Source organism: Lontra canadensis, unplaced genomic scaffold (genome assembly GCF_010015895.1).
Source record: "Lontra canadensis isolate GAN:19392208 unplaced genomic scaffold, GSC_riverotter_1.0 scaffold153, whole genome shotgun sequence".
NCBI lineage: Eukaryota > Metazoa > Chordata > Mammalia > Carnivora > Mustelidae > Lontra > Lontra canadensis.
In genome coordinates, this window is record NW_022631147.1 from 2,608,019 (window position 1) to 2,632,988 (window position 24,970).

The 24,970-nt window shown below is 44.0% G+C and overlaps 1 protein-coding gene across 7 annotated transcripts in view; it reads right to left on the minus strand.

The window, feature by feature from the left end:
• Positions 1-24,970, minus strand: part of MICAL3 (microtubule associated monooxygenase, calponin and LIM domain containing 3) — a 194,640-nt gene that overhangs the window by 62,553 nt on the left and 107,117 nt on the right. For 6 of the 7 annotated variants that reach the window (XM_032844446.1, XM_032844444.1, XM_032844445.1 and 3 more), the window contains exons 19-24: positions 23,799-23,855; positions 21,348-21,455; positions 18,731-18,838; positions 17,928-18,114; positions 7,007-7,095; positions 6,130-6,217 (exon numbers count right to left, since the gene is read on the minus strand). In XM_032844446.1, the coding sequence (XP_032700337.1) occupies positions 6,130-6,217; positions 7,007-7,095; positions 17,928-18,114; positions 18,731-18,838; positions 21,348-21,455; positions 23,799-23,855 (637 nt within the window). The remainder of the gene's footprint in view (positions 1-6,129; positions 6,218-7,006; positions 7,096-17,927; positions 18,115-18,730; positions 18,839-21,347; positions 21,456-23,798; positions 23,856-24,970) is intronic. The other variant, XM_032844447.1, reaches the window with a different exon arrangement.

The following is a 24,970-nucleotide window of genomic DNA, read 5'->3' on the forward strand; positions in this document are numbered from 1 at the left end:
TTAGAGAAGAACACGGCAATCCTATGGCTTAACCAAGACAGGGAGCGCCAATCTGATGTCCCTCCCCCTCATTTCATTATGACGAATCTACTTGTTGGCACTTGCTGGGTGCTTGGCTGGATCTGAGTTCCAAGGTAAGGACTGGTTTTGGAGTCTGGAAAAGGTTTTGAAGCTTTGTGAAAGGGAATGGGATTCAGGGAGGCTTTTTCCTGAAATCTATGCCTGGCTGTTACATTTAAGACAGCCCCACCTGGGCATTTTTCTTTTATTTGTACCTCAAGGGGGACACTTGTAGGACCTGGGTCCTACATGGCCTTATCTTGCCCTATTTTTCAGTATGAAAATAGAGAGTGGCCCATTTTCATTGCCTGTACTGCTTCCACGTCTATACCACAGGATTCTCCTAGGGAGTATCTCAATTAGGGACATCTCCAGGGAATTTATAAAAGAGAAGCAGAGGGATGGATTTTAAGAAGTTTCAGAAAGAAACTGGGACCCAAAGGGACTCGTCCAGGGTCTTCACAACGGGTGGCACAGAATCACGTTCATTGTCACTGCCTTCCTGTTAGATGTTTCAGTATACTGTTCTAAACAATCTTGGCTTTCCTCCCCCTTTATTACTGGGGCATGGGACAGACAGCGGAAGCAAAGGTCTAAAATTCTTCACTTATATATGTAGATCTAGCCTTATCGATTCTTAGTCAATTATTCACTACCGCTTATTGCATCCCCCACATCCCAGTTCTTTTTCTCTTAGCCTTTTGTAGGCACCAGGATACTGAGAGACTTATTTCAGAGACAGAGCATTGCTGCAACAGAGAATCTGAGCTCTCATTCCCACCCCCCACCCAAGTCTATAGTCTCTGTTGCAGCAATGCTCTGAGGATTAAAACGGTACAAATAGTGTTCTGACAGAACTGGAAGCTATGGAAGGATACAGACCCTCCCTGACCGGGGAGTCTGATAATCTAGATACCAAGAGAACCCAGCACTCTGTTTCTCTTTTCTGTGAGTAAGCCTAAGAACCCAGAGTCCTAAGTGGGCTGCTTCTGAGTAGAGGAGGCTCCGCAGGCCTTTTTAACAACGGATACCCAATTTCCTAGAGTCAGTGGGAGCAGAGTAGGTGCTGAGTGCTCCCCTACCAGGTGCCCTCTTTTGGCCCAATGTGGCACCAAAGCTGGGCTGTGGCACCAAAGCTGGGCTGTGCCACTGTGGCCGGCGTGCCAACACGACACAAGAAGCCACCACTGCTAAGGTCACAGCAGTGTGTGGGAGAAGGCAACAGGCTCATCTCTCCTGGCTTGAGGGTGAGTGGCTAAGCAGAACTGGATATGCTTGCTCAGCGTGCAGGTGACAGCAGAGACAGCATGAGAGGGACATCAGCTGGAAAGAACAAAACAGGAACCTTCAGTGTCACCAGGAGTGAGGTCATTGTGCCTTAGGCAAAAGCCTCAACGCAGAGGAGAGACACATAACTGCTCCCAGTTCCCTGAGTGGCCTGCCAGAGGCAGGAACAGGAAAGGCAGGCTTCTGGCTCCGTGTCCCCATGGCAGACATGGGCTCCACGTGAATTTCTATCCCTCCATCTGCTCTAGCCCTCAAGTCCCTCACGCTGCCTGACTGCCTGTGGGGCACAGGTGGCGCCTTTTCGGTCTCTTCTATCTGCAGCTGCTACAGAACAAAATGTCTTCCACCACGCCAACCCCCATGGACAGAGGCCCTTCTGTTAACGACCATCTGTATTTTAGGTGTAAACACCCCATTTCCCCATTTTACTACATCCACACTCTCTCCTGACTCTACCTCAGAAGTGATAGTCCTTAGGCACAGTGGCCTTCAGGCCCACTCTTGAGACCTGCCTAAGCTAACCCCTTTCCCACCCTCCAAACAGAAGAAAGGGAAGGAAAAGAAAAACTCAGAAACCTGAAGATTGTTTGGAATTTATTCTCTTAAATAAGAATGGTAACATTTGTTAAAAAAAATTAAAAGCACAACACCTTAGTTTCACAGTAACGGCAAAAACAAAGTTACACAATTAAATTAAAAAACTCACAAAGAAACACACCAAAAACTCACAGCACAGATTAAAAACAAGGGCAAAAGTAAAGGCTGTAGCGAAGGCCAGAAGCAGACAGGTGATGTGTTCCTTGGCACAGTGCATTCTCCCTCGCTATGGCGTCTTTGTACCATGGCCGTGGGAACCTGGCTGGCTGCCACCCCCCACCTCTACCCTGACCTCCACCCCAAGCTGAATGGCCCAGGAAAAAGGGAAGCCCTTAATCCACTGGGCGGGCATTCCAGGCCACGCTGAGGCCCATTTAGGAGGGACTAAGAACGATCCACTGCCCTACAGAGACAAACGAAACACCAAGAGACAGAAGGAAGCTGCAGTAACTAAGCCAGGGGAACTGATAGAAAAGCCTGGAAGCAAAACGGGAATGGGAGGGGGTCTGCCTCTCTGTGGTAGTTCATGAGCAACAGAACTCCTGCTTTTCCTAGCCTGTTCATGAGTCAACTTTCTGAGGTTGGGGCCAGGTACTGCTCCTTTTCTGAGATACCCATGCCCTGCCCCCAAAGTCTCCACCTCCACACATGTGCCGGCCTGCTCTGTTCCCTCCAAACCCTGACCTGACTCTAAGCCAGGCCAGTGGCATGGTTCCCCATTGTAAAAGCTCCCTTGGTTTCCAGAACCCAGGAAAAAGAAGCTTCAGAAACAGCTTCATTAGTATGGTTATAATTATTTAGGACATGATAGATAAACATCTACTTGTATGTATGAAATTATACCTATATAAATATACATGTGTATATGTATAAATATTTACACATTACCATCAAACTATGACTCTTGGGGGAGGGCTGGGGAGTTAAGCTGGACTGCACAATTCTCTTTGCTCTACTAAGAGGTTTTCCAGAAATGCCTATAAGAGAAGAGGGCTTGGGAAGCAGTGAGACTCCCTAACTTCATCCTGACAGGCAGGAATCCCAGGATTGCATGGCATTCCTTGTATCGCATGGCTATTCTGGTCCATTTAGCACCCAAACTATAGAACTTAATAGTGATCATACAAGGGTTGTCTAGGGACAGGGAGCAGGTGCTTGCCTCTTGTTAATTGTTAGGCAGCTTTTAAAGTTAAGACTGTCCTTTCCATCCCACTCTGTTACCTGTACTACAAGAAAAGCTTTCTTCTCTTCCCTTATGATTCCCCATAACATTTATGTTTCATTTTTGATTATCCTCTATATGAAATGTAAAGGGGATTCTGCAGTTGAGGGTCTTATGTCCAAGGAGAAAATATATAATTTGGGATTTTTTTTCCTCTACCTGTTGTTTCCCCAACTTTTCTTAAAGTCAGGGTACGTACCAGGAGGCCAGGGTAGAAAATCTGTGCCAGGTCCACAAAGCATTTACAGATTTGGGGAACAGAAAGGAGGGTTTCTATATTAAAAACACATTATAAACAACAGTACTGTAAACCATGTCCTCCTCCAAACACTAAATTAGCAGCAGTTACAGATTAGGATATCAGAGAGAGACAACACTGCAAAGCAGGCTGGAATAGGCTCTTTCAACTTGTGAGTTGTTTGGGATTTTTTGGCAACAGCAGTAATTTTGGCATAAGGGGACAAGTACATAAGGGAAAAGAGGGCATTGCCACAAATACAGAGGTGGCCCAGAGATAATGCACAGTAGGCTTAAGTGCCAGCTATGGCCATAGCTTTTCCAGCTCTGCCTTTTGGTGGATATGCATCTACGAGGATAGCCTATTTATACACAGTGAAATCAAGTTCATTCATTCGCAGCTTCTTCTCGTCTATAGTACAGGAGAGGAGATGTACCATGGATCTGGGTTAATGACTTATCAAGGACACATATTCTGAAACCCTGAAATACCTGAGTTTTTCTGAAGCTTTTCAAAAGGAAATTCCAAACCAATCAAAGCTTTAGTGTGGGATTTAGAGAAAGACAACTATAAAATACCACCCATAATTCTGTTCCTTTTCTATAGAGGCTAGCAAGAATTAGATACCTTATAGGGGAAGTGCTGGGGCTTTGGAGCATGTTCAGACTCAGCACTGTCATTTCCAAAAGTCCCCAGAGGCAGATACAGCTCTCAGCTGCCTTCAAGTGGGGGGAGAATGCATTCCTCATTCATGTTAGGGTTCAAGCAGGGTTTCCTTTGGGATGCACAACTTGAACCCCTTGTGCTAGAACAGGCAAGTCACCTTCAGAATCATGAACCATAGGGGCTGAGACATCCTCAGGGACTTGATTCTTTCTTGGTTGAGTCTTAATGACATTGTCAGACTCTTATCTTCTCTCCTTGCTTTGTAGAATATTCTTCTTCTCTACAGTAACTTTAAATCCGTTATGCTTTCAAACTAGACAGTAAGAATGGCAAACTGAACCACATGGGAAAGTGAACAAACTTGGCTTGGTCAGAAACAACCTGAACTTCATTGTGTTCAGATTTTTTTAAAAGAATGTTCTGTACTTGATACCCAAAAGGAAAGTTTCATTTCTCTGAGTTGTTTTACTGAGTAGCCAAGTTCCTTGGGAAATCCATCTCTGCTGGAACAAGGCCCAGATTGATGAGGTGGTGTTCTCACCTGGTCAAATGCACATTCTAGACCCCACAGCCGAAAACTCTGTCTTCGCTACCAGTACTCCCCCCTGGTGCTCTGAGAGTGTCAACTGCAAAAGGCTGCCAGCATTTCATGGGAAAGACAGATTGTAAAGGGTTTCGAAGCTATACATTTCAAAGTCATTTGTGGCTTAAACATTGCTATAAAATGTTGGTCCAAATTGCAGGGCACTTAAAAAGCTTCCCCGGATTTTAATAAGGGCACACACAGGAGCAGAAGCTGAATTCACCTAGCTCAGCTGGGGTTTGCTGGGTCTTACCCTCCGAATCACTGCCCTCCCTGGGCACATTCTCCCTTTCTCTAATTCTTAAGCACAGGGAGGGAAACAACTCTGAAAACCTGTCATTTGAAAGTGGAGTGGATCATTCTCTTTTCCCATTATGGAAATTTCACTGCCAACTCCTGCTCCAGTTTCTAGCATTAGAAATTGGGATGATCTTTAGTTTTTATATGGTAATTTTCATGAGTTTGTAAATGGCTGCTTGAGCCCTATCTGCTGTGAAAGACACAGAAACTGTGAGAAGCAGAAGCACGGCCCATTGACTTCCTCTCTCACCTACACAATGACCCTGGATTGTATACAGTCTGTGGCTTCACTGGGGGTACTGGGACCATCCAGCAGTTTGTGGAACTGGGGACACATCTCATGGGCTGGCTTGACATGGAGCAGAGAGAGGCAATTTTAAGGGAAAAACTACAATTCTTCACAATAAACCTAATGTCCATGAGCCCATAAACTGAAAACCAGAATAAACGTTTTCAGAGGTATGGATAGTGTCATTCACTTCCTGACACAAGAAAATGATTAGGGGAAATTGAACAGATTAGGGTTTGGTCCTCATTACAAGTTCAAATGCCCCAAAGTGATTAGGACAGGGCATGGCCTATAGTGGTTACACGTCAAATAGAAGTATAGTGTCAGCTTATGTAGATACCCAAATAGGGGATAGGATGCAAGAATTTCAAGTTTAGGTGAACATAAATCCAGATCATGTGGTCTTATTACAATTCCATGCTGTCCAAGGAGTCCAAAATAAGAAGGCCCCGAGACTCTGGCAAGCAGCCTGTTCTGAATTCCTGTCTATCTGGGCAGGGCCTGGACCGACCACCTCAGTGTTAAGACACACTTAAGAAGTGTGGGCAGCCTCCCAAGCTCCGGCAACAACACTTTGAGGTTGTGAACAGTGTGAACAGACATTCCTGAAGTTCAGGTGATCCCGCTTACCCGATGGCGCCCCTACTGGCTCACGGCCTGCAAGTGAAACTCCCCTCTGATTTGTACCAGCACCTCCGACAGGCCATAGAGAAAGGGGACTCCGAATGCAAGCAGCTGGCACATGAAAAAGGAGTCCAAAGGGTTTTGGGCCACTTGATGCCCAATCGAAGAAATGTTGCTTTGGAGGTGCTGGCTCATCCCCTTGGCCTTGTCACAGAGGCCGAGAGAGTGACGAACCACCCAGCCAAACAAGGAAGTGAGGCTACCTGGAGTTCTCTCAGCAGGGCTGGCGATGGCGCTGGCCCGTCCACTTGTGTCCACAGTGGGGCCATCCTGCAGGGCTTCTCTGGATTCCTAGGAAAGTCCACGAGAAGAAGAAGAGTGACTGACCAAAGCACTCAAATCTCAGAAGACAATGGCCCCTGCCTGGCTAGTTCGCTGCTCCCACCAGTCAATCCAGACCGTATTTCTCACAGTCTTTCTTTAAAAACCCAGGACATAATTCATGGAGAAATCACCAGGAGTCAAAATCTAGGTCCATCTTGGAATAAGTTTCCCTTCCCCACAGGTCCCTCTGCAGTCAACAAAAGCCCCTCCAGGACAGGTTAGTAAGCCTGCATGCTGACAAGGGAACACCTTGTCATGAAGGGAATACCCGGTTCACTTGGACAATGACAAGTGGAGGAGCTACTCTTGGTAAAAAAAAAAAAAAGAAAAAAAAGTAAGAAGGAAAAAGGAACTTAGAAAAGTAATTCACAGAACAAAGAAAGTGAAAGGAATTGACAAGCAGAGCAGATTATTTACAGCCAAGTTCCTTTGCAGGGTGTCCTTCTCTCAGAAGGATGCTTTTTACAATGACTGAAGTCTTCTTTTATATAGAGCAAACACGAAGGCCTAACACAGTCTCTCAAATAAATCCAACTCAGGTGGTGGATGGAACATTACCTTAGTGAAATGCAGTATCGAGATTATACTTGAAAAGTGGGTTTCCTCCCCAACTGGACTGTGACCGTCTCTCAGGCCCTTCCCATTCACAAGAAAGGCAAGTTAGTGGCCATTTCACAGGCCCAGCTAACCACACCCTCACCTGTCACCATGCTAAAATGCCTGCTTCTCCCCCACCTACAGATGGATCACCATTACCTTTCCAGAGATAGGAGCCACTGCCGGTCTCTTCCTCTGTGCGGAGCCGGAGAGTCGATAACAGTAGTGTGGTTTGCAGTAGAATTTACCTGTAGGCAGCAAGATGCAGGGGAAAAAGAAGTGAGCGAGACTCTTAATTCTGAACTTGACTCCTTGGTCTCAGCACACTCCTGTCTATCTCCTCTAGCCACAGGGCACTGTCACCACTGCCCAGGCTTCTTGTCCAGGGAGGCCAAACCCTCCCTAAAAACTTTGATTTCAGCCCTCCTCTCCCCTTTGCCTGAAGGGGGAGGGGATTTCTTTTGGATATGTGAAGGCCATTGAGCTATCACCCAATCAGCGTCCAGAGCAAAGATGTGAAGCTTGCATGGCAGGGCCAGTGAACAAAGTGGCAGTGTGTACAGAACAAAGATGTGGTCACATGGAAAGCTGGGAGTAGCATTTCTGGGGAAACCAAGAATGAACATAAGCGCAGGGTGGAGGCGTGAAGGCTGCAGGGGGTGGGGCAGCATGGAGCACTGGCTCTGACAGGGCCCCCTCTGCTGCAACCATCCACAAGCCAGCCTTATGACCCCGTAGTGGGTCACAACCAGCATTAAAAAACAATACCAAACCAAACCAAACAATCCTGCGATGGACTACAAATAGAATGAAGCAATAACATGCAATAAAGTGCACAGCGGCCTAATCAGAGTTAAGTATCAGTCCCGACAGCTTTTAGTTGTGTCTATATGTGTTTACTGAGCCCTAATGGAACATGCATTTTCTTTTGCAGGTGTGGTCCAAAGTTTGAAAAACAATGATCTTGGCTTTTCCCCTGACACCGGTAGTGGGAGTCAGTCACAAAGGGTCATTTTTTTCCTGGCTCTTTCCTTACTCCCACTTTAAAGAGCCAAGGCTTATGAAAATTAAAGGATAGACCCTATTATAGAAACTGTTGAAACAGAAGTAATCCCATCTATCCTTTTCATTTGCAGAGGTTACTCCTTTGACAAATGAACTTTCCTGTTCTCAAAGTTAAAATAAGAGAACCTAACCAGAAAATCAGTAAAAAAGATAGATGGAAACTAAGGGCTGGCTCTTTGAAAAGATAATCAAAATTCACAAGACTTTACTATACTAATTCAGAAAAACAGAAGACTCAAAAAAGTAAAATCAGCAATGAAAAAGGAGGCGTTACAACTGATACCACAGAAATACAAAGGATTGTGAGAAGCTACTATGTATAATTATACACCAAAAGCTGGATAACCTATAAGAAATGAACAGAGTCCTAAAAACATATACCAAGACTGAATCATGAAGACAGAGAAGATCTGAATAGACCAATACTGAGTAAGGAGAGTGAATCAGTAATCAAAATCCTTCCCAAACAGAAAAGTTCAGGACCAGATGGCTTCACTGGTGAATTCCACCAAATATTTAAAGAAGAATTAACAGCAATCTTTCTCAAACTCTTCCAAAATATCAAACAGGAAGGAATACTCCCAAACTTCTTTTACAATGAAAGCATTACCTTGGTACCACAATAGATAAGGACACGACAAGAAAATCACAGACAAATATCCCTGATGAACACAGATGCAAAAATTCTCAACAAAATAGTAGCAAACCCAGTTCGACAGCACAGTAAAACAATCACTCACCACAACAAAGTGGGATTTATCCCTGGGATACAAGGATGTTTGAATACACACAGATCAGTAAACGTGATATACCACATGAACAGAACGAAAGATAAAAACCATGTGATCTCAACAAATGCAGAAAAAGCATTTAACAAAGTCTAACACCCTTTCATGATAAAAACACTCAACAGACTGGGTTACAGAAGTAACACACACCTCAGTACAGTAAAGACCATATACAACAAACCCATAGCCAACATCACTCTCAAAGGTGAAGGTTGAAAACCTTTCCTCTCAGATTTGGAACACAAGGATGCCCACTCTCACCACTCCTATTCAACAAAGTGCTAGAAGTCCTAGCCAGAGTAATCATGTAAGAGAAAGAAATAAAAGGCATCCAAATAAGAAAGGAAAGAATAAAACTGTCTTTGTTTGAGGATGATATGATCTTGTATGTAGAAAATCCTAGCCTAGACCCCACCAAAATACCACCAGAACTAATCAATAACTCAGTAAAATTGCAGGATAAAAAATCAACACAAAGAAAGCAATTGTTTCTACACATTAACAACCAAATATCTGAAAAAGTAAAGAGAACAATCTCTTTCACACTAGCATCAAAAAAATAAAATACTTAGGAATAAATGTAATCAAGGAAGTAAAAGATCAACACACTGAAAACTACAATACCTTGGTAAGAGAGACTGAAGAAGACACAAACAAATGGAAAAATATCTATGTTTGTGGACTGGATGAATTAATATTGTTAAAATGTCCATAATACCCCAAACCATCTAGAGATTCAATGCAATTTCCATTAAAATTCCAATGGCATTTTTCACAGAAGTAGAAAAAAATCTTAAAATTTGTATGGAGCCACAAAAGACCCTCAATAGCTAAGGCAATATTGAGAACAAAGCCAGAGGCATCATACTTCTTGATTTCAAACTCTATCACAAAGCTATAGTAATCAACATGTTTTTATAGGCATAAAAACAGACACACAGACCAATGGAACACGCAGAAATAAACCCCCGTTTGAGAAGAGAGCCAAGCATACTTGATGGGACAAGGATGGTCTCTTCTATAAATGGTGTTGGGAAAACTGGACAACCACATGCAGAAGAATGAAAGTGTATCTCTATATTATACCGTTCACAAAAACAAACTTGAAATGGATTAAAGATTTACGTGTAAGGCCTGAAACCACAAAACCACAAGAAAACAGGGGAAAAGCAACTTGACACTGGTCTCAGGAGTGATTTCTTAGATATGACAGCAAAAGCACAAACAATAGAAGTAAAATCTCTACAAGTGGGACTACATCAAAATAAAAAGCTTCTGCACAGTTAAGGAAACAATCAACAAAATGGAAAGGCAGTATTTCTCCTTACAGAATGAGAGAAAATTCAAATCATATATCCAACAAGGGGTTAATATCCAAATATATAAATAACTCATACAACTCAACAACAAAAAAACTAACAACCTGATTTTAAAAATTGGGCAGAATTGAAGAGGTAGTTTTCCAAAAAAGGCTTGCAAATGTCCAACAGGTAGATGAAAAGGTGCTCAACATTACTAGTCATTAGGGAAATGCAAATCAAAACCACAGGATATCCCCTCACACCAGTCATAATGGCCATCATTAAAAAGAGAAGAGTTAAGTGTTGGTGAAGGTATGGAGAAAAGGGAATCCTCATGAACTTCTGGTGGGAATGAAAATTGGTGCAGCCCTTATGGATAGCAGTACGGAAGTTCCTCAATAAGTGAAAAAAGGGGAAGGACATAAAAGTCAAAAGAAATCTACTTCTGGGTAGATACTCAAAGAAACTGCAAATCAGAATCTTGTAAAGCTATCTGCACTCTGATGTTCATTACAGCATTACAACGGCCAAAATATGGAAATAAACTTAAGTGTCTGTCAATGAATGAATGGATAACAAAGATGTGGTACATGGACACAAAAGAACATTATCCAGCTATGAGAAAGAAGGAAATCCTGCCATTTTTAATAACTTGGATGGATCCTGAAGGCACTATGCTGAGTGAAGTCAGATAGTGAAAGACAAACACTGTGTGACCTCACTTAAATGTGGAATCTAAAGTAGACAATCTCAGAGAAACAGAGAGCAGAATGGAGGTTGCCAGGGGTTAAGCGGTGGGGAACATGATGAAATACTGGTCAAAGGGTAGAAACTTCCACTTATAAGATTAATAAGCTCGGGGATCTAATGCACAGCACGGTGGTTATAGTTAATTATACTGTATTATATACTTGAATGTTGCTAAGAAAATGGACCTTAAAAGTTCTCACCATAGGGGCACGTGAGTGGCTCAGTCACTTGGGCATCTGACTCTTGGTTTTGGCTTGGGTTGTGATCTCAGGGTTAGATAGAGCCCTGTGCTAGGCTCTATGCTCAGAGGAGCATGGTGGTGGGGGCGTTAGAGGGAGTGGGGGTATCTGCTTGAGATTCTCTCTCTCCCTCCCCCACTGACCCATGGGCACATGTGTGTACATGCATGCTCGTTTGCTTGCTCTTTCTCAATAAATAAATAAATAAATAAATAAATAAATAAAACAAATCTTTAAAAAAAAAAGAGAAGATTCTCACCACAAAAAAGAATTAGGAACTATGTGATACAATGCAGATGGTACCTAATACTATGATGGTAATAATTTTACAGTTTATAGAAGTATAAATCAACACACTGTATACCTCAGACTTAAATACTGTTATGTGCCAACTATATCTCAATAAATCTAGGGAAAAAAGGGGGAGGACATAAAAGTCAAAAGAAATAAAGGTGAGATGGCCTTTCTTTTCCAGAGCTGGTGCTCTGATTACTGTATCTTTCCTCTTTTCCTTCAAAGTAACTGACTTCTGCCTTCTTTTACCTGTACCCTGCCTCCTAAAACTAATTAAATATTTTAGAAAAATGTAGTTTATGGATTTCATAATTTCAAATAATATTCATTATATAGCATGTTTTCTGAAATAGAATTTCCTATTGGCACATAACCAGAACTCAGAGACACTACATCTATTGTCAGGAACACTGACAGCCAAAGGACCATCAGTCTCACTGCTGATTTCTCTACAAGGGGAGTTGAATTATGGGTTATTTTTTTCAGTTTAGACAAAATATCTTTTACAATCTGTAATAAACCATTTCACTTTTGTGAATTATTTTTTTAAAGATTTTATTTATTTATTTGACAGAGAGAGATCACAAGTAAGCAGAGAGGCAGGCACAGAGAGAAAGGAGGAAGCAGGCTCCCCACTGAGCAGAGAACCCGATGTGGGGCTCGATCCCAGGACCCTGAGATCATGACCTGAGCCGAAGGCAGAGGCTTTAACCCACTGAGCCACCCAGGCACCCCTCACTTTTGTGAATTTTTAAGAAAGATTTTATTTATTTATTAGAGAGAGAGAGAGAGAGCATAAGTAAGGAGAGTGGCAGAGGGAGAAGGAGAAACAGGCTCTCCACTGAGCAGGGAGCCTGATGCTGGTCATGATCCCAGGACACTGGAATCATGACCTAAGCCTAAAAGAGATGCTTAACTGACTGAGCCACCCAGGCACCCCTCCCTTTTGTGAATTTTGGGTAAGATAAAATGTAATAAGGGCAAGACAGAATTTATTAGTGCTTGGATCACATACTACTTTTTTGTCTGTTTTGTCTTTCTTTTTAAAATTTTACTTATTTGAGAGAGAGACAGAGCGTGAGAGAGAGAACATGAGCAGGGTGAGGGGCAGAGGGAGAAGCAAACTCCCTGCCGAGCAGGGAGCCCGATGAGGGATTTAATCCCGGGACTCCGGGGTCATGACCTTAGCTGAAGGCAGATGCTCAACTGAGCCACCCAGGTGCCTGTACCTTATTCTTTTTTAAAGAATGCTCCTGGGGTGCTTGGGTGGCATAGTCTTGTTTTATTATAGTATCAGAAAACTACAGTTATAGTTACTTTCATTCCTTTATTTTTTTCCCTGCATTATTCTTCTACTAAAGTAGAATCCTACGTTTTATTTTATTTTATTATTTTTTTAAGATTTTATTTATTATTTGACAGAGAGAGACACAACAAGAGAGGGAACACAAGCTGGTGGAGTGCGAGAGGGAGAAGCAGGCTTTCCGCTGAGCAAGGAGCCCAATGCAGGGCTTGATCCCAGGACCCTGGGATCATGACCCGAAGATCATGAGCCGAAGGCAGATGCCCAATGACTGAACCACCCAGGTGCCCCAGAATCCTAGGTTTTAAAATACAACTCAATAGGCTAAACTCCAGGGAGTCCTCACTGAATTCTGCTAGATTATCCTAAATTAATAAAGAAAAGACGTTTAGGTTTCAAAGCAAGTCCCAAACCTAACCAAAAGGTAATTTTCAGAAAAAGTCCAGAAAACTGTTTTCTCTAAAAATGCAGTATCATGTGATGGAAAGAACATGAGCACTGAAGTCAGATCTCAGTTTAAATACTGTCCCACTCAGTAGCCGTGTGAACTATTTAGCATTTTGAAACATTTCTCTTCACGTAGAATATGAAGATAATACTCTTAGGATGAGATAAGTAAATGAGAAATCATATTATGTGTTGCAGGTACTCAGTATCTCCTCAAACCCCTTCTGAAGCTCAATTTGATGGTACTTTTTGCTTCTTTGATTAATAACAAAAAGAGCTAATTTTATCTAACATTTACCACGTGCCAGATACTATCATAACTATTGTAACATCTGCCAACACATTTAGTCCTCAGAACACAATAAGGTAGATATTGTTACTCTCCACCTTTTTCCAGGTGAGGCACAGAAGGGTTAAGCAACCTGCCCCAAGTGCCCCCACTCTGAACCTCACAGAAAATTTGAACCTAGGAAGCCTGGCTCCAAAGTCTGTACATTTAGTCACTACTCTATGATGTCCGTCTCAATCAGTGAATACAGCCATGCTAATGTTATAAACTAACCACAGATTGATTCTGCCAAGCCACTGATTTTAGATGGTCTAAATAAATTAAATCCTGGTAATTAAATATGGGCGTGACTGGAAAAAGAAATTAGAGGAAACAAATGGCTAAAGGGCAAGATTAAGGCATAATGGGCCATGACTCATTCATTCAACAGCTCACTGAATGCCATCATAGGACAGGTACTAATCTAAACACCAAGAATGTTCAGTCAAGAAGAAAGACTAGTCTCTGCTCAGAAGAGCTGAAAATGTGTAAATAAGCACCAGGTAGTGATGAGTACCACAGATCGGGAGGTCTACAAATGCCTCTCTGGGGAGGGACTATGTAAGCGAAGCTGTGAAGGACAAGAAGCCCACCCTGTGAAGATTAGGGGGAAGTGCATTCCAGGAGAAGAGACAGCTAGAGCAAAGTCCCAAGGTAGCAGCAGCCTAATCAGGTTTATGAAATGGAAAGAAACCAACGTGGCAGGAGTAGAGCGAGCTAGGAGATAGCTGGCAGCAGAGAGGAAATGTAGGCTGGGGTAGACAAGCAAAGCTCTCAGCCTGAACGGATTCTATTTGGACTGCAGCAGATGGTAAGGGTATAAAGCAGGAGGCTGGAAAGATCTGATTTACATCTTTTAAGATCCCTCAGTTGCTTTGTGGAAGCAGACCATAGCAGGCAATGGTGGAAGCAGGGAGACCGGTAGTCCCGGTGGAAGATGCAGAGGGTGATCAGGGCGGTTGATACTCGAAGGGACAGAGAGCAGTGGACTGTTTCAGGCTTGTTGCTACTGATGCTGACCCTTCCACAGACCACCTTAGCAGATAATGGGTTTTCTCTCCTTGAGATGAAAGTTTGAGACCTGAAACACTGCCTGATTTAGAGTCACTGTCTTTTTTTTTTTTTTAAGATTTTATTTATTTATTTGACAGACAGAGATCACAAGTAGGCAGAGAGGCAGGCAGAGAGAGAGGAGGAAGCAGGCTCCCCGCTGAGCAGAGAGCCCGATGTGGGGCTCGATCCCAGGACTCTGGGATCATGACCTGAGCCGAAGGCAGAGGCTTTAACCCACTGAGCCACCCAGGTGCCCCTAGAGTCACTGTCTTAAGACTTGGCAGCAGCTGGAAATAAGCTAGTATTTGGCAAGAGAAAGAGGAGCTTAGTTTTAGGGCAGACTGAATCCTTTTAAAAAGAGCTGAAGGGAAGACTCATCAGGGACAAGGGTAGAACATGGATATTTCTCTGAAGTGTATGATTCTCAATTTGCCAGTGTGGAGCTGACACGGGCGCAGAGTCACTAATTCCAGAACATCTGACGGGGAGGGATCCCAGAGGTCATTTAGTGCAAACCAGCACTTACTAGTTTTGGGTGAACTTGAACAAGGAACTTATGACTTCTCCGAATTTGCTTTCTGGATTTGTAAAATTGCAATAATGTAACTAGTTACTGTATAGGGTTGTTGTGATACTGTATAGGGTTGTTGTGATAGTGTATAGGGTTGTTGTGATACTGTATAGGGTTGTTGTGAGGATGGAAGGGCATGGTATGTGTTAGAGGGCCCACCACAGTGCCTGGGTTACTTATTTTCTCCCATAAATGACCTATGACTTTCCTGTCTTTTTCTTATCTGAGGCCCTTCAGTTAAGATTTCTGAGTCACACAGTAATGTGGATAAAGAACAGACTAAAATTTCAGGATCCCTAAAATTCCATTCTTTTCTCTAGTTCACCTGTCCTTTGTGGAGGGGCTGGGGTTAGAATTTGGGGAATTGGTTTAGATCTGCTGTCCTCCCCGCCAGTGTGAACAATGCACTCGACCAGCCTGGCCTGCCTCATCTGCTCCCAATGTCACGCTCATTCCCATCTGTGCTCCTGTCATTCTGTCGTTCTCTTGCCTGGCATGCCTTCTCTTCCTCCACTGAGACATTCTCTCAGAGTCTAGCCCAAGGTCAGTTCAGTCATTCCTAAAAACTGGGAAGCTTCATTGATTTCTTCCTCCTTTGAAATTCTGCAAAATTAGAATCTGTATTTTGTCTCTGAGCCCTTAATTATATACTCTTCATCATTTGTTGTTGCTATGTGCCTTGTCTTATCAGGCCCATCAGAATGTAAGCTCCTTGAGGAACATTTTACCTTTTGTCTGCATCCTCAAGAGAATGTGGCAGAGATGAGTACACAATCAATGGGCAAAAATACTTGGGGATCTATTGGCTGGAACTTGAAGAATCTTCTTTCCACAGAGACTTCAGTAAAAGGCTAACTAAAATAACCTGAGCATTAAGGACAGTTAAAAGACACTGGTGGGCTCCATTGCCAACCCCTATCCTTGGAAGTCAAAGGCATTACCGAAAGAGCACGTGTGTGGGAACGGTGCCAGAGAAAATCTGATACCTAAGGATATATTTTTGTTATTTAGATAACTGTCTGAACTCTTCCCTCACAAGGTGGTGCTTTTTACTAATGTTACAAAAGGCAGGTACCATCATGGAAAAAGTTAGCTTTTCTTGGTTCATCACTTTGGCTCCTTTACTGCTACTTCTGACAGAGCTACCTATTTATCCATTATTAGCAGAGCCTGGATGACTGAGGTGACTCATAGGTGACTCCCTCTCCTATGTGACACCATCTTACTATCTCCTCCGTCAAAAATTACCTACCAACGTAGTAATGGATGTGTAATACTGTAATTTATAAGACACATGTATCAGAAAATCAAATATATTTCTCATATACATTTGGTCAAGGTCCACAGTTCCTGACTCAGTTCCAAATACCTGAAATTTCCTAGATAAAGGCATCTTTTGTTGTAATAATTAAGGTGACTTTTAGACCCCACCCAAGGGCAGAGGTTGGTTGTCAGAAGGACGAACCATGGGATTAGAGGGTACCCCAACTCTCCAGGGGAAAGGACTGGAGTTTGAATCAAACAATGCCCAATATTTTAGTCAAACATGACTGCAATGAAACCTCTGTAAAAACCCAAGAGGATGGGGTTCGGAGAATTTCTGGGTTGGTGAACACGCTGAGCTGCAGGGAGAGTAGTGCGTCCCTGGAAAGGTGCCCCATGAAAGCTCTATGCCCTTTTTCCAAACCTTGCCCTATGTATCTTTCCATGTGGCTGTTGATTTGTAGCTTTTATCATAGTCTTTAGCAAACTGGTAAACCTAAGTGTTTTCCTGAGTTCTGTGAGCTGCTCTAGCAAATGAAAAGAACCTAGGGAAGAGGTTACTGGAACCTCCAATCTGCAGCTGATGGGTCAGAAGCACAAGTAACAGCCTGGGGCTTGTGACTAGTGTCTACGTGGGGGGTGAGGGGCAGTCTTCCAGGCCTGCTTAACCTGTGGAATGCGATACTATCACTGGGCAGAGTAGATCGGGTCAGAATTGAGCTGAATTCTCATACACTCTGTTGGTGTCAGAGAATTGCTTGGTGTTATGGGGCTCGGGGGGGTGAGGGACTCCTCCCACTCCTAGACTGCAATTGGGTCCGAGATTCCAAAAAGAGGTCATATAATGCCACCTCTGTGAGGACTCCTATTAATCTAGGTGTTTTCATTACTTTTGAATCAGTAAGACTGCCTCTCATGAAGTTCCTTCAGCACTCTACAGGAATGAGTACAGTAATCATCAATGTCTTTGGTCACCAGTTCAATTAATCTTTAAGAGTTTTCAAATGACAGGCATGCCAGTCTGCCTCTGTCTGTCTGTCAGGCTTTGTCATCTATTTGTATAATTCCCCACCTTCTGCTCCATTAAGGTCTTTCATTATAAAAACAATACATGCCACAAAAGGCAAGGGCTTGAACACTCTGGTAAATTAGATTTAGATCCTGCGCAACAAGCTCTCATCAGAGATACGCTGATGCTAGAGAGCGACATCCTTCAGAAGCAAAGTGTGAGAATCTAGGCGGCATGAGATCCAGGCTGTCACTGATCTGTGACAAGAGACAGGACTCCGACAGATCTGTGATTTCCCCTTCCCTAAAGTAAAGACAAGAAAAACCTTATCCTCTTTGTGTCCCTTTTATTTTAAGATCCCACCCTGAAGTAAGAAACAAGTGTCTATGAAGCCAGGGAAGTGATTTAGGTAAACACATGCCATTCTCATTACCATCACTGCTGAGTAATTCTATGCTACGGCCTGGTGACTTTAGGGAAATATTTATAAGAAGGAGTCTCAGAGAAAAAATAAACAAAGAGTAGAGGGAGATGGATGGGAAGGGTTAGGAGAGGCAGAAAAAATGTATATATAAGAACGCAGTAAAGAGGCCCTAAGATCAGCTCACGTGGAAAAGAGTGTCCGTGGGCCCAGTTTCTAAGTATGGCCTCAAGTGCAAATGGGCTTACCGTCCTCGATGTCATAGGCATAGGCAGAGAGGCGCAGGGTGGTGGCGCAGTACTCGCATTTGAAGCAGCTCCGATGGAAGAACTTGCCCTCAGCACTCAGCCTCTCCATCACGTAGACCCGCTTCCGGCAGAAATAGCAAGTGTCACTGCCTCCCAAGTTCTGTGGGAACTCCTTCTTTATCGAGCCCTGTAATGGGGGGCGGTGGGAGGCATGTCAGGGCAACACTTCTCAGGCTCACCTCCAGGAGGTGCATGACTTCTCCATATGTGAAACCAACCCTCACTGTGCAACTGTGCTTTGAAACAGACTAAGCTGGCTCCCTCTGCTACTGGCTCTCCCACAACACAGCAGAACTATGGCAGTGACTGTCACACGTGCCTTCTATGCAGCAAGCTGCAGAAGGCAGACTCTGACTCGATGTTAACCAACAGTCCAGAGGGAACCCCAGTTGGTTATACAGAACTGCACAACAATCAAACCAAATTATTTTGACAGAACTCTGTTTTGAAGGTAGCATAAAAATACCTCTTCAGTGTTCACATGGTTCTACAGCAATCTGGGTCCCCTGGACCTAGAGCAATCACTTTTAGAGATACTAATTAAGTACGTTTTTCCACACGACATTCTAAACAACCACTCAGTCATAGAAATTTAGTTACAAAATTCCGACAACCTTAAAAAAAAAAAATTACAACATGGCAGATAATGGCTAGAATGTTACTAAGCTACTTAGAATTAACCAGGTTTATTTGCCACAGCTGTGCTATATCTAGACAGACAGTGCCCTTAATACATCTCTTACCAGTTCCTTCTTGTCTAGAAGGGTTTTGGGCTGTTCTTTCCTTTGAAGCTGATTGGCTATCTGCTCAGCCAATGAGCTCACTCCGCCCGTGTACATCTTTATATACTTCTATTGGTTGGAGATTATAAAATGACCAGAATGAAGGGAAATGAGAAGGAAAAAAATAAATAAATTAAGAAGACAGGGAAAAAAAATCTTTGAAAGGTATAAAATGAATACAAGGTGCAGCAGCAAACCATGCCAACACAGTGCCCACAAGCAGGGAAACTCGGTGATAAGAAAAACGGGTGTCCTTGTCCACACAGATGTATCAGCATTGGTAAGAATAATGGCTGCAGGAATAATTAAATTCAATAAGGGAGAATATAGTCTTTCATGTCTTTTCAGAATATATAGTTCAGGGAGGTGGGAAGACAGGAAGAAAACAAATATAGAATGGAATAAGAAGGGCCCATATCCTAGTGACTCAAATTACATATAAAGAATGCAAGAGGAACAACTCCTACCAAGACGGCAGATGTCCAGATGAACAGCATGTTTCAAGCTGGGTCTGGGGAGGGCTTGGGAAGTTATTTCCTCATTTAGAAAGAAACCAAGCTCACTCTTGCAAGGCTGACTCTCCACTTGGGTAAAAGATGCCAACAGCCTAGTATTATTAGTGATGATCACCTTCCTTCTATTACTGTTACGCTCATAACCTGTCACATACATCAAATATTCCTGAAATTCATCTGTAGAATCCTTCTTGGCCCATTCTCCCTGTTGACACATATGTGTTCTATCCGGGCACTACAGCTAAAACCTTCTAGACAGGGCTGGGCTTCTTAAACTCGGCTTCAGGAAGCTAACACGCGCAGCCATGCAGACAAGTGGCTCGGTATAGTTTTGGGAAATCAGAATGCATTTTAGTCCAAGAGGGATTATTTTTTCATAGGTTGAAAAAAAGAGAAAAGAAAAAATCCAACCAATTCAGTCCTCTTCGTAGCAATGTGGAAGAAGTAATAAGAACCTACCAAATTTCGATTGTAAGCCTTCCTGCTAGGCAGCCTCGCTTTGAGCCTGTCCCAAGGGAATGAGGTCAAAGCCTTGCCGGCCATCCTTTGCAGACTCCACAGTCACCCTCCCACGTGGAGATGGTCAGGACACCCCGTGTGTGCGATACTCCCTCTCGTAAATTATGTGCAATAGGACAGCTGGCAGCCGGGTTTGAGGAGTCCTCTCATTCTGACTGAGAAACACACCAGGTCCATTGTCTTGGGGATGTCCACAACCCCATTAGGAAGTGGTGTGAATAGACAATACACACCAACCCGTATGTACGAGAACTGCTAGCTTGAGCAACGGCATGGCCTGGGCTGGGCAGGGACAAATAAGAGAAGTGCTCTGGGGGAAAACTAACTCCGTGTGAACTCTACGAGAATAACAAGCCCAAATGAGCAAACAATTCTCCAAGGTTCTGCTGGAACTGAGGAGTCAATTCTGTTTTTCAATTTAAAATAAGGAGGTTTCCAAGGACTGGTGCCACTTGCTCATTAACTCCACAGCTTATACCGATTAGTAGTCGAGAAAAACAAGTGGCTCTAAAATCTAAACCTTCTTTTGCTGAGAGCTATCAGGGAAGCTCGTGCCTGGAACGGACTGGCACCAGGCAGAGCAGAGCAGATCGTCTAACAGCTGACACTGAGGGTGCGGGAAATTGCACTTCATTCTGCAGAAAGTAAGTGAGAGCACAGACCAGATGTCACACACGAGGCTGGAACGCTAAGCAAGCCCAGGGTCCTCACTGTTCAGCCAGGACCCTTTCCTCCCACCAGGAACCGGCATATTCAGCAAATACAGCCCAGGGCTGCCCACGTACAAAGGCACTGGTCACTTTCAGTTCTCAGCGATGTGGTAATATTGACAAGCATCCCCCCAAAAGAGGTGGAGGCTCGAGTCTATTTTTTCTGGCATGAAAAGCAGATGGTTTCCTTTTCCCCTCTCTTAAGAAATAGATTAACTGTAGCAATTGTTGGACTTACACTTTTGCCACCACACATGCATATGCTTCCGCACACGTACTGCATAGACTGCTTGAGAACAGGAAACATAAACAGAAAGGGCAAAAAGACCCGCCAATTGCTCTCTAAACTACTCTATAGCTGGATCAGTTCCATTGTAGAAAATAGCAGGGCTCATTCTTCAAATGATTATAATTCAAGAGGCACCCACAATACTGCATAATCACCACTCCATGGAAGAGATTTAATTACACTATGGCTCATATTTTGTCATACATATTAATATGAGGACACCTGGAATTTAAAAAGCTAATGGCTAAAAAATATTTATTTTAATTTGATATAGCTGAAATATTATAAAAGAGGGTTTATTTGACAGAAGTTGATGCAATGAAAGCTGGCATCCTCTGTAACTTTGGTGTATGCCTACAGACCTCACATGCAAAACAGACAGACGGAAACACACACACACACACACACACACACACACGGATTCCCACAGAAGACAGGCCAAAGTTAATAGCACTGCAACCTCATTGGGCTACACAACATTTGTGTAGGTGAACTGAGGAGAGGCTGAAGAGGAAAGAGCATTGCCAAGTTCCAGGCTGTGCTACCTGTCGGAGGGAGTCAGAGGAGGGAGAGGCGGGGCGGTTGGAGGAGCGGAGACTAACAGAAAGCTCCCACTGGTCAACAAAAAATCGACGAGAAGGTTCAGGCTCTGGCTACAAAATACAAGATGGAGAAAAAAAAAATCAAAGGAAATATTAAATAAAAAGTTACATACTGACCTGAGTGTATGGAATTTGGGAGTTTTAGACCTTTCTCTAAATAGTAAATGAAGTAAAGAAATATTCTTAGTTCCCAAAAGCATTAATGGCTCATTCAAGCCTTCCATTCTGCTTTTAACTCACCCTTGCCTCGTGCTTACAGTGAAGCTCGCTCTGAAACACGGTCACTGTAGTTGTGAGCTTCCTCTGAAAGCCTTGTCTTCTCCTGTTTGGTGGTTTTTACTCAATCCACCCCAAGTGGAAAACACTACCAGCCAGGAGGCGGCAGAGGGCAAAGGTGGTGTCCTGCTCACACACACACTCTTTATGCTCTGCAGGGCCCCTCACTGGCGTGAGCTGGGACCTCTCCTGGGCAGGAGATTCTACCATCTTATAAACAGTGAACAGAGATAGCAAATCTCGAGTGAAGCTGACTCCTTCTCCATAAAGGCCAGAAAGGTGGCTTTGCCTCTTCCTATTGCCAGTGCTCAGAGAAACTCTGCCTGCCAAGGAGCCAGCCAAATCCCAGCAGTGATCAGGAGAAAAGATCCCAAGTTTCCTGCAGACTGCATGCAGCATGTGTAACAAAGTAAGCCACGATCCTCCATGGCCCATGCAGCCAAGAGCCATCCAGTCGCCAGAAGAGGAAGAAGAGGGCTAAAAGCTCTGGCAAGTGATAACTGCTTAGTTTCCTACCAGGTTCAGGGTGAAGTACGTGCAGGGTAGAGGAAAGAGGTACTATCATGGTAAGAGAAGCCAGCCCTCTGCCCTCTAGCTCCAAGCAGATCCACGGCACCCCCAGTTCAGTGTTCCCCACTAACTTCATAGCTTGAACGGGTAGCAACATAGCGTGTAACCACCCCTGCTCCAGACGCTCAGCCAGCTCACTGGCCCTCCGCTCAACATGCAAGGCAGGCTCAGAAACACAGACCCAAGGCAGGGGTTGGGGGGGGCGATCTCTGTAGAAGAGCACCACCCACCACAGAGAAACAAGACAGAAGGCTGCTCCCCCAGAGAAGGCAAAGCAGTGAAGCTGGTGAGAAGACCGGGGCGGGAGGGTGAGGGAGCAGGTGAGTGCACAGGCAAGATTTTGAAACAGTGGAAAGAAAATCCTGGAAGAGAACATAAATGTAACCCTTAAAGGTATCTAGACAGGAACCCTGCAGTGAAGAATCCGGAAATCAGCTCATTGGGAAAATGCTACCTTTCCTTATTGCAGCCCCAGACGTCTGATAGCTTCTCCCTGCCCATCTCTCCTTTTCCTTGACACACTTCCCTCTGTTCTTCTTCGCTTAGGCTCTGTTTCATGAAAAATCATCAGGACCTCATTTAAGTATGAATTCCCTGAAATGTAGGGCTTGCCGGTCTCCAGGAAATGCTTACTTTTCTTTTTGAGAGGAATACAGCCTAGGAAGAAGAAAGAAAGAGGCCGGGCGCACACAGTGCTTGTGGAAGGAAGCAGCCCCAGCAGAAGAGAAGGAGGCAGAGCAAGGCTGTGTGTGAGGAGGTGAAAGGAATGTCCTCTTTCCACCTCCACCCCGGACTCTTCTCCCACACCCAGCACCAATCCCTGTGTGGTCCTGACAACACACAGCCTACCTGCTTCTCGCGTGGTGACAGGGCCTAAGGAGACAGCACTAGCTTCCTTAGCTGTGACTCTATTTCTCAGAGAGCAAAAGCAGAAAGAGAGGTAAAAATAAAAGAAAAAGGCCCATGCGAAATTAAAAGATGATTCTTCACTCTTGCTGTAGAGCTATACCAACTCAGGGACTGGGTTTAAGGGTAACAATAACAACCCCAAAAGCTTCATAAAATAAGCAGGCTTTTTAAAAGGGGCATCTCTGCTATTTGTCAAATGATACGATGTCCAGGTGTCATCAGTAATTGCCCCTTCAGTTTTTCAGAAAAGAGTAGCTGAAGCTTTTCACTACGTACCCCCATCTCGTCACCGCCTTCCTTCCTCTCCACCCTCTTCATACTTACAAAATCCCCACACCAGTAAGAGCTTTGGCTCTCTCAGTATTTCTACCTCTAGACCCCTGAATGTCAAAAGATAGAAGCAAATGCCACCTGCTTATTGATCTGAATACTGGGCAGATGAATGCTCTCCTGTGAATGCTATTTACACAGGTCAATGCAGTTAGCAACAAGAATTCTTGCTCTTGGCTGGGTGACAAGAGTGTGCAGAAAGCAAGGGGAGCAGAGACCATCCCCACCTTCCCTCTGCCCGCCCCCCACCACAGCGTGCCCCATCTGTTTGGCCCTCAGCATCCCATGCCATGGTTCATGCTCTTTTACCCTCTCCTGATGGGGACTCTGCTTGCCACGGCTGTCAGCATCAAGATCCCTGTATGTCTGTTGGCAACAAAGTAGAAACTTAAGCTCCATCCACATGTTCTATGTGGACCTACTAAGTGACAGTGCCAGAAATTCAGAATTCATTTCAACATATATTCCCTGCCCCTGACATATCCCCACCCCAGGTAACCACAATCCCGTCTATATCAAATCCCATGACCCTAGGACAACTCCTTGTCCAGCACCCTATCCATCTGGCCTCCAGTGAAGTCAGCCACAGATATAAAGAACTATGGTTAGTACCAAAGTGGAACAAATGTTATTTCTTTCACACAGTGGCACAAGATCAGAGGCATTAAATGGAAGGCTTAATAGGAGAGGCTGGTTAGGAGGGTGAAGTTTTCCACAACAAGACATTAGAAAGGAAAGGTGGGGAGATGGAAACTGGCTGGAACAAATGGCCATTACAACAGTCCAGAGGAAACTCCAGGGTGGGGAGTGGTCCCTGAATAGGAATACGGGACCAGAGCATTATTTGTTAAAGGGAGACACGGACAATGACTGGAAGCATTTTCAGTCAACAGACAGGAATATGTATGTGACAGGGATGGAAATCCGGAAGACAGGCATATGGCTGCTACCACCGACCTGAGGAAACCACTATCAGCAATCACACAGGGAAAGGAAAGGCTACTCTTATCACTCTTTGGATTGCTTCTGAGGATTCAGCTTATGGCCGTGTACTGGTGGAAAAACTAATCCAAAGCTGGTAATGGGGCCCATGAGCACATTGTCTCCACAGGCAGGATGAGGCCAGAGCTTGGGCTCAAGTCACACCCCAGATTCAACTCCTGGCTCCATTACTTACTGTGCGACCTTGTACCAAGTGCTTTGGCCTCCCTATCCTATGCCTCAGTCTCCTCATCTGTAAAATGGAGGTGATAATAGTACCTGCCTTGTAGGGTTACTGTAAGGAATTGGATGAGATAACACAGGAAGAGATGGGAATACCACCTGGATCTAAGTGTTAGTTCTTATGTAGAGATAAGGCATAGCATAACTGCTAAACCTACAGTGGCTCAGTTCTTAGACCCAGGAACACAGTGTGGGTCTTTTCAGATACATTACTAGGGGTCACCTTTTAAATAAGCCACCTTAGTTGAGAAAATGTC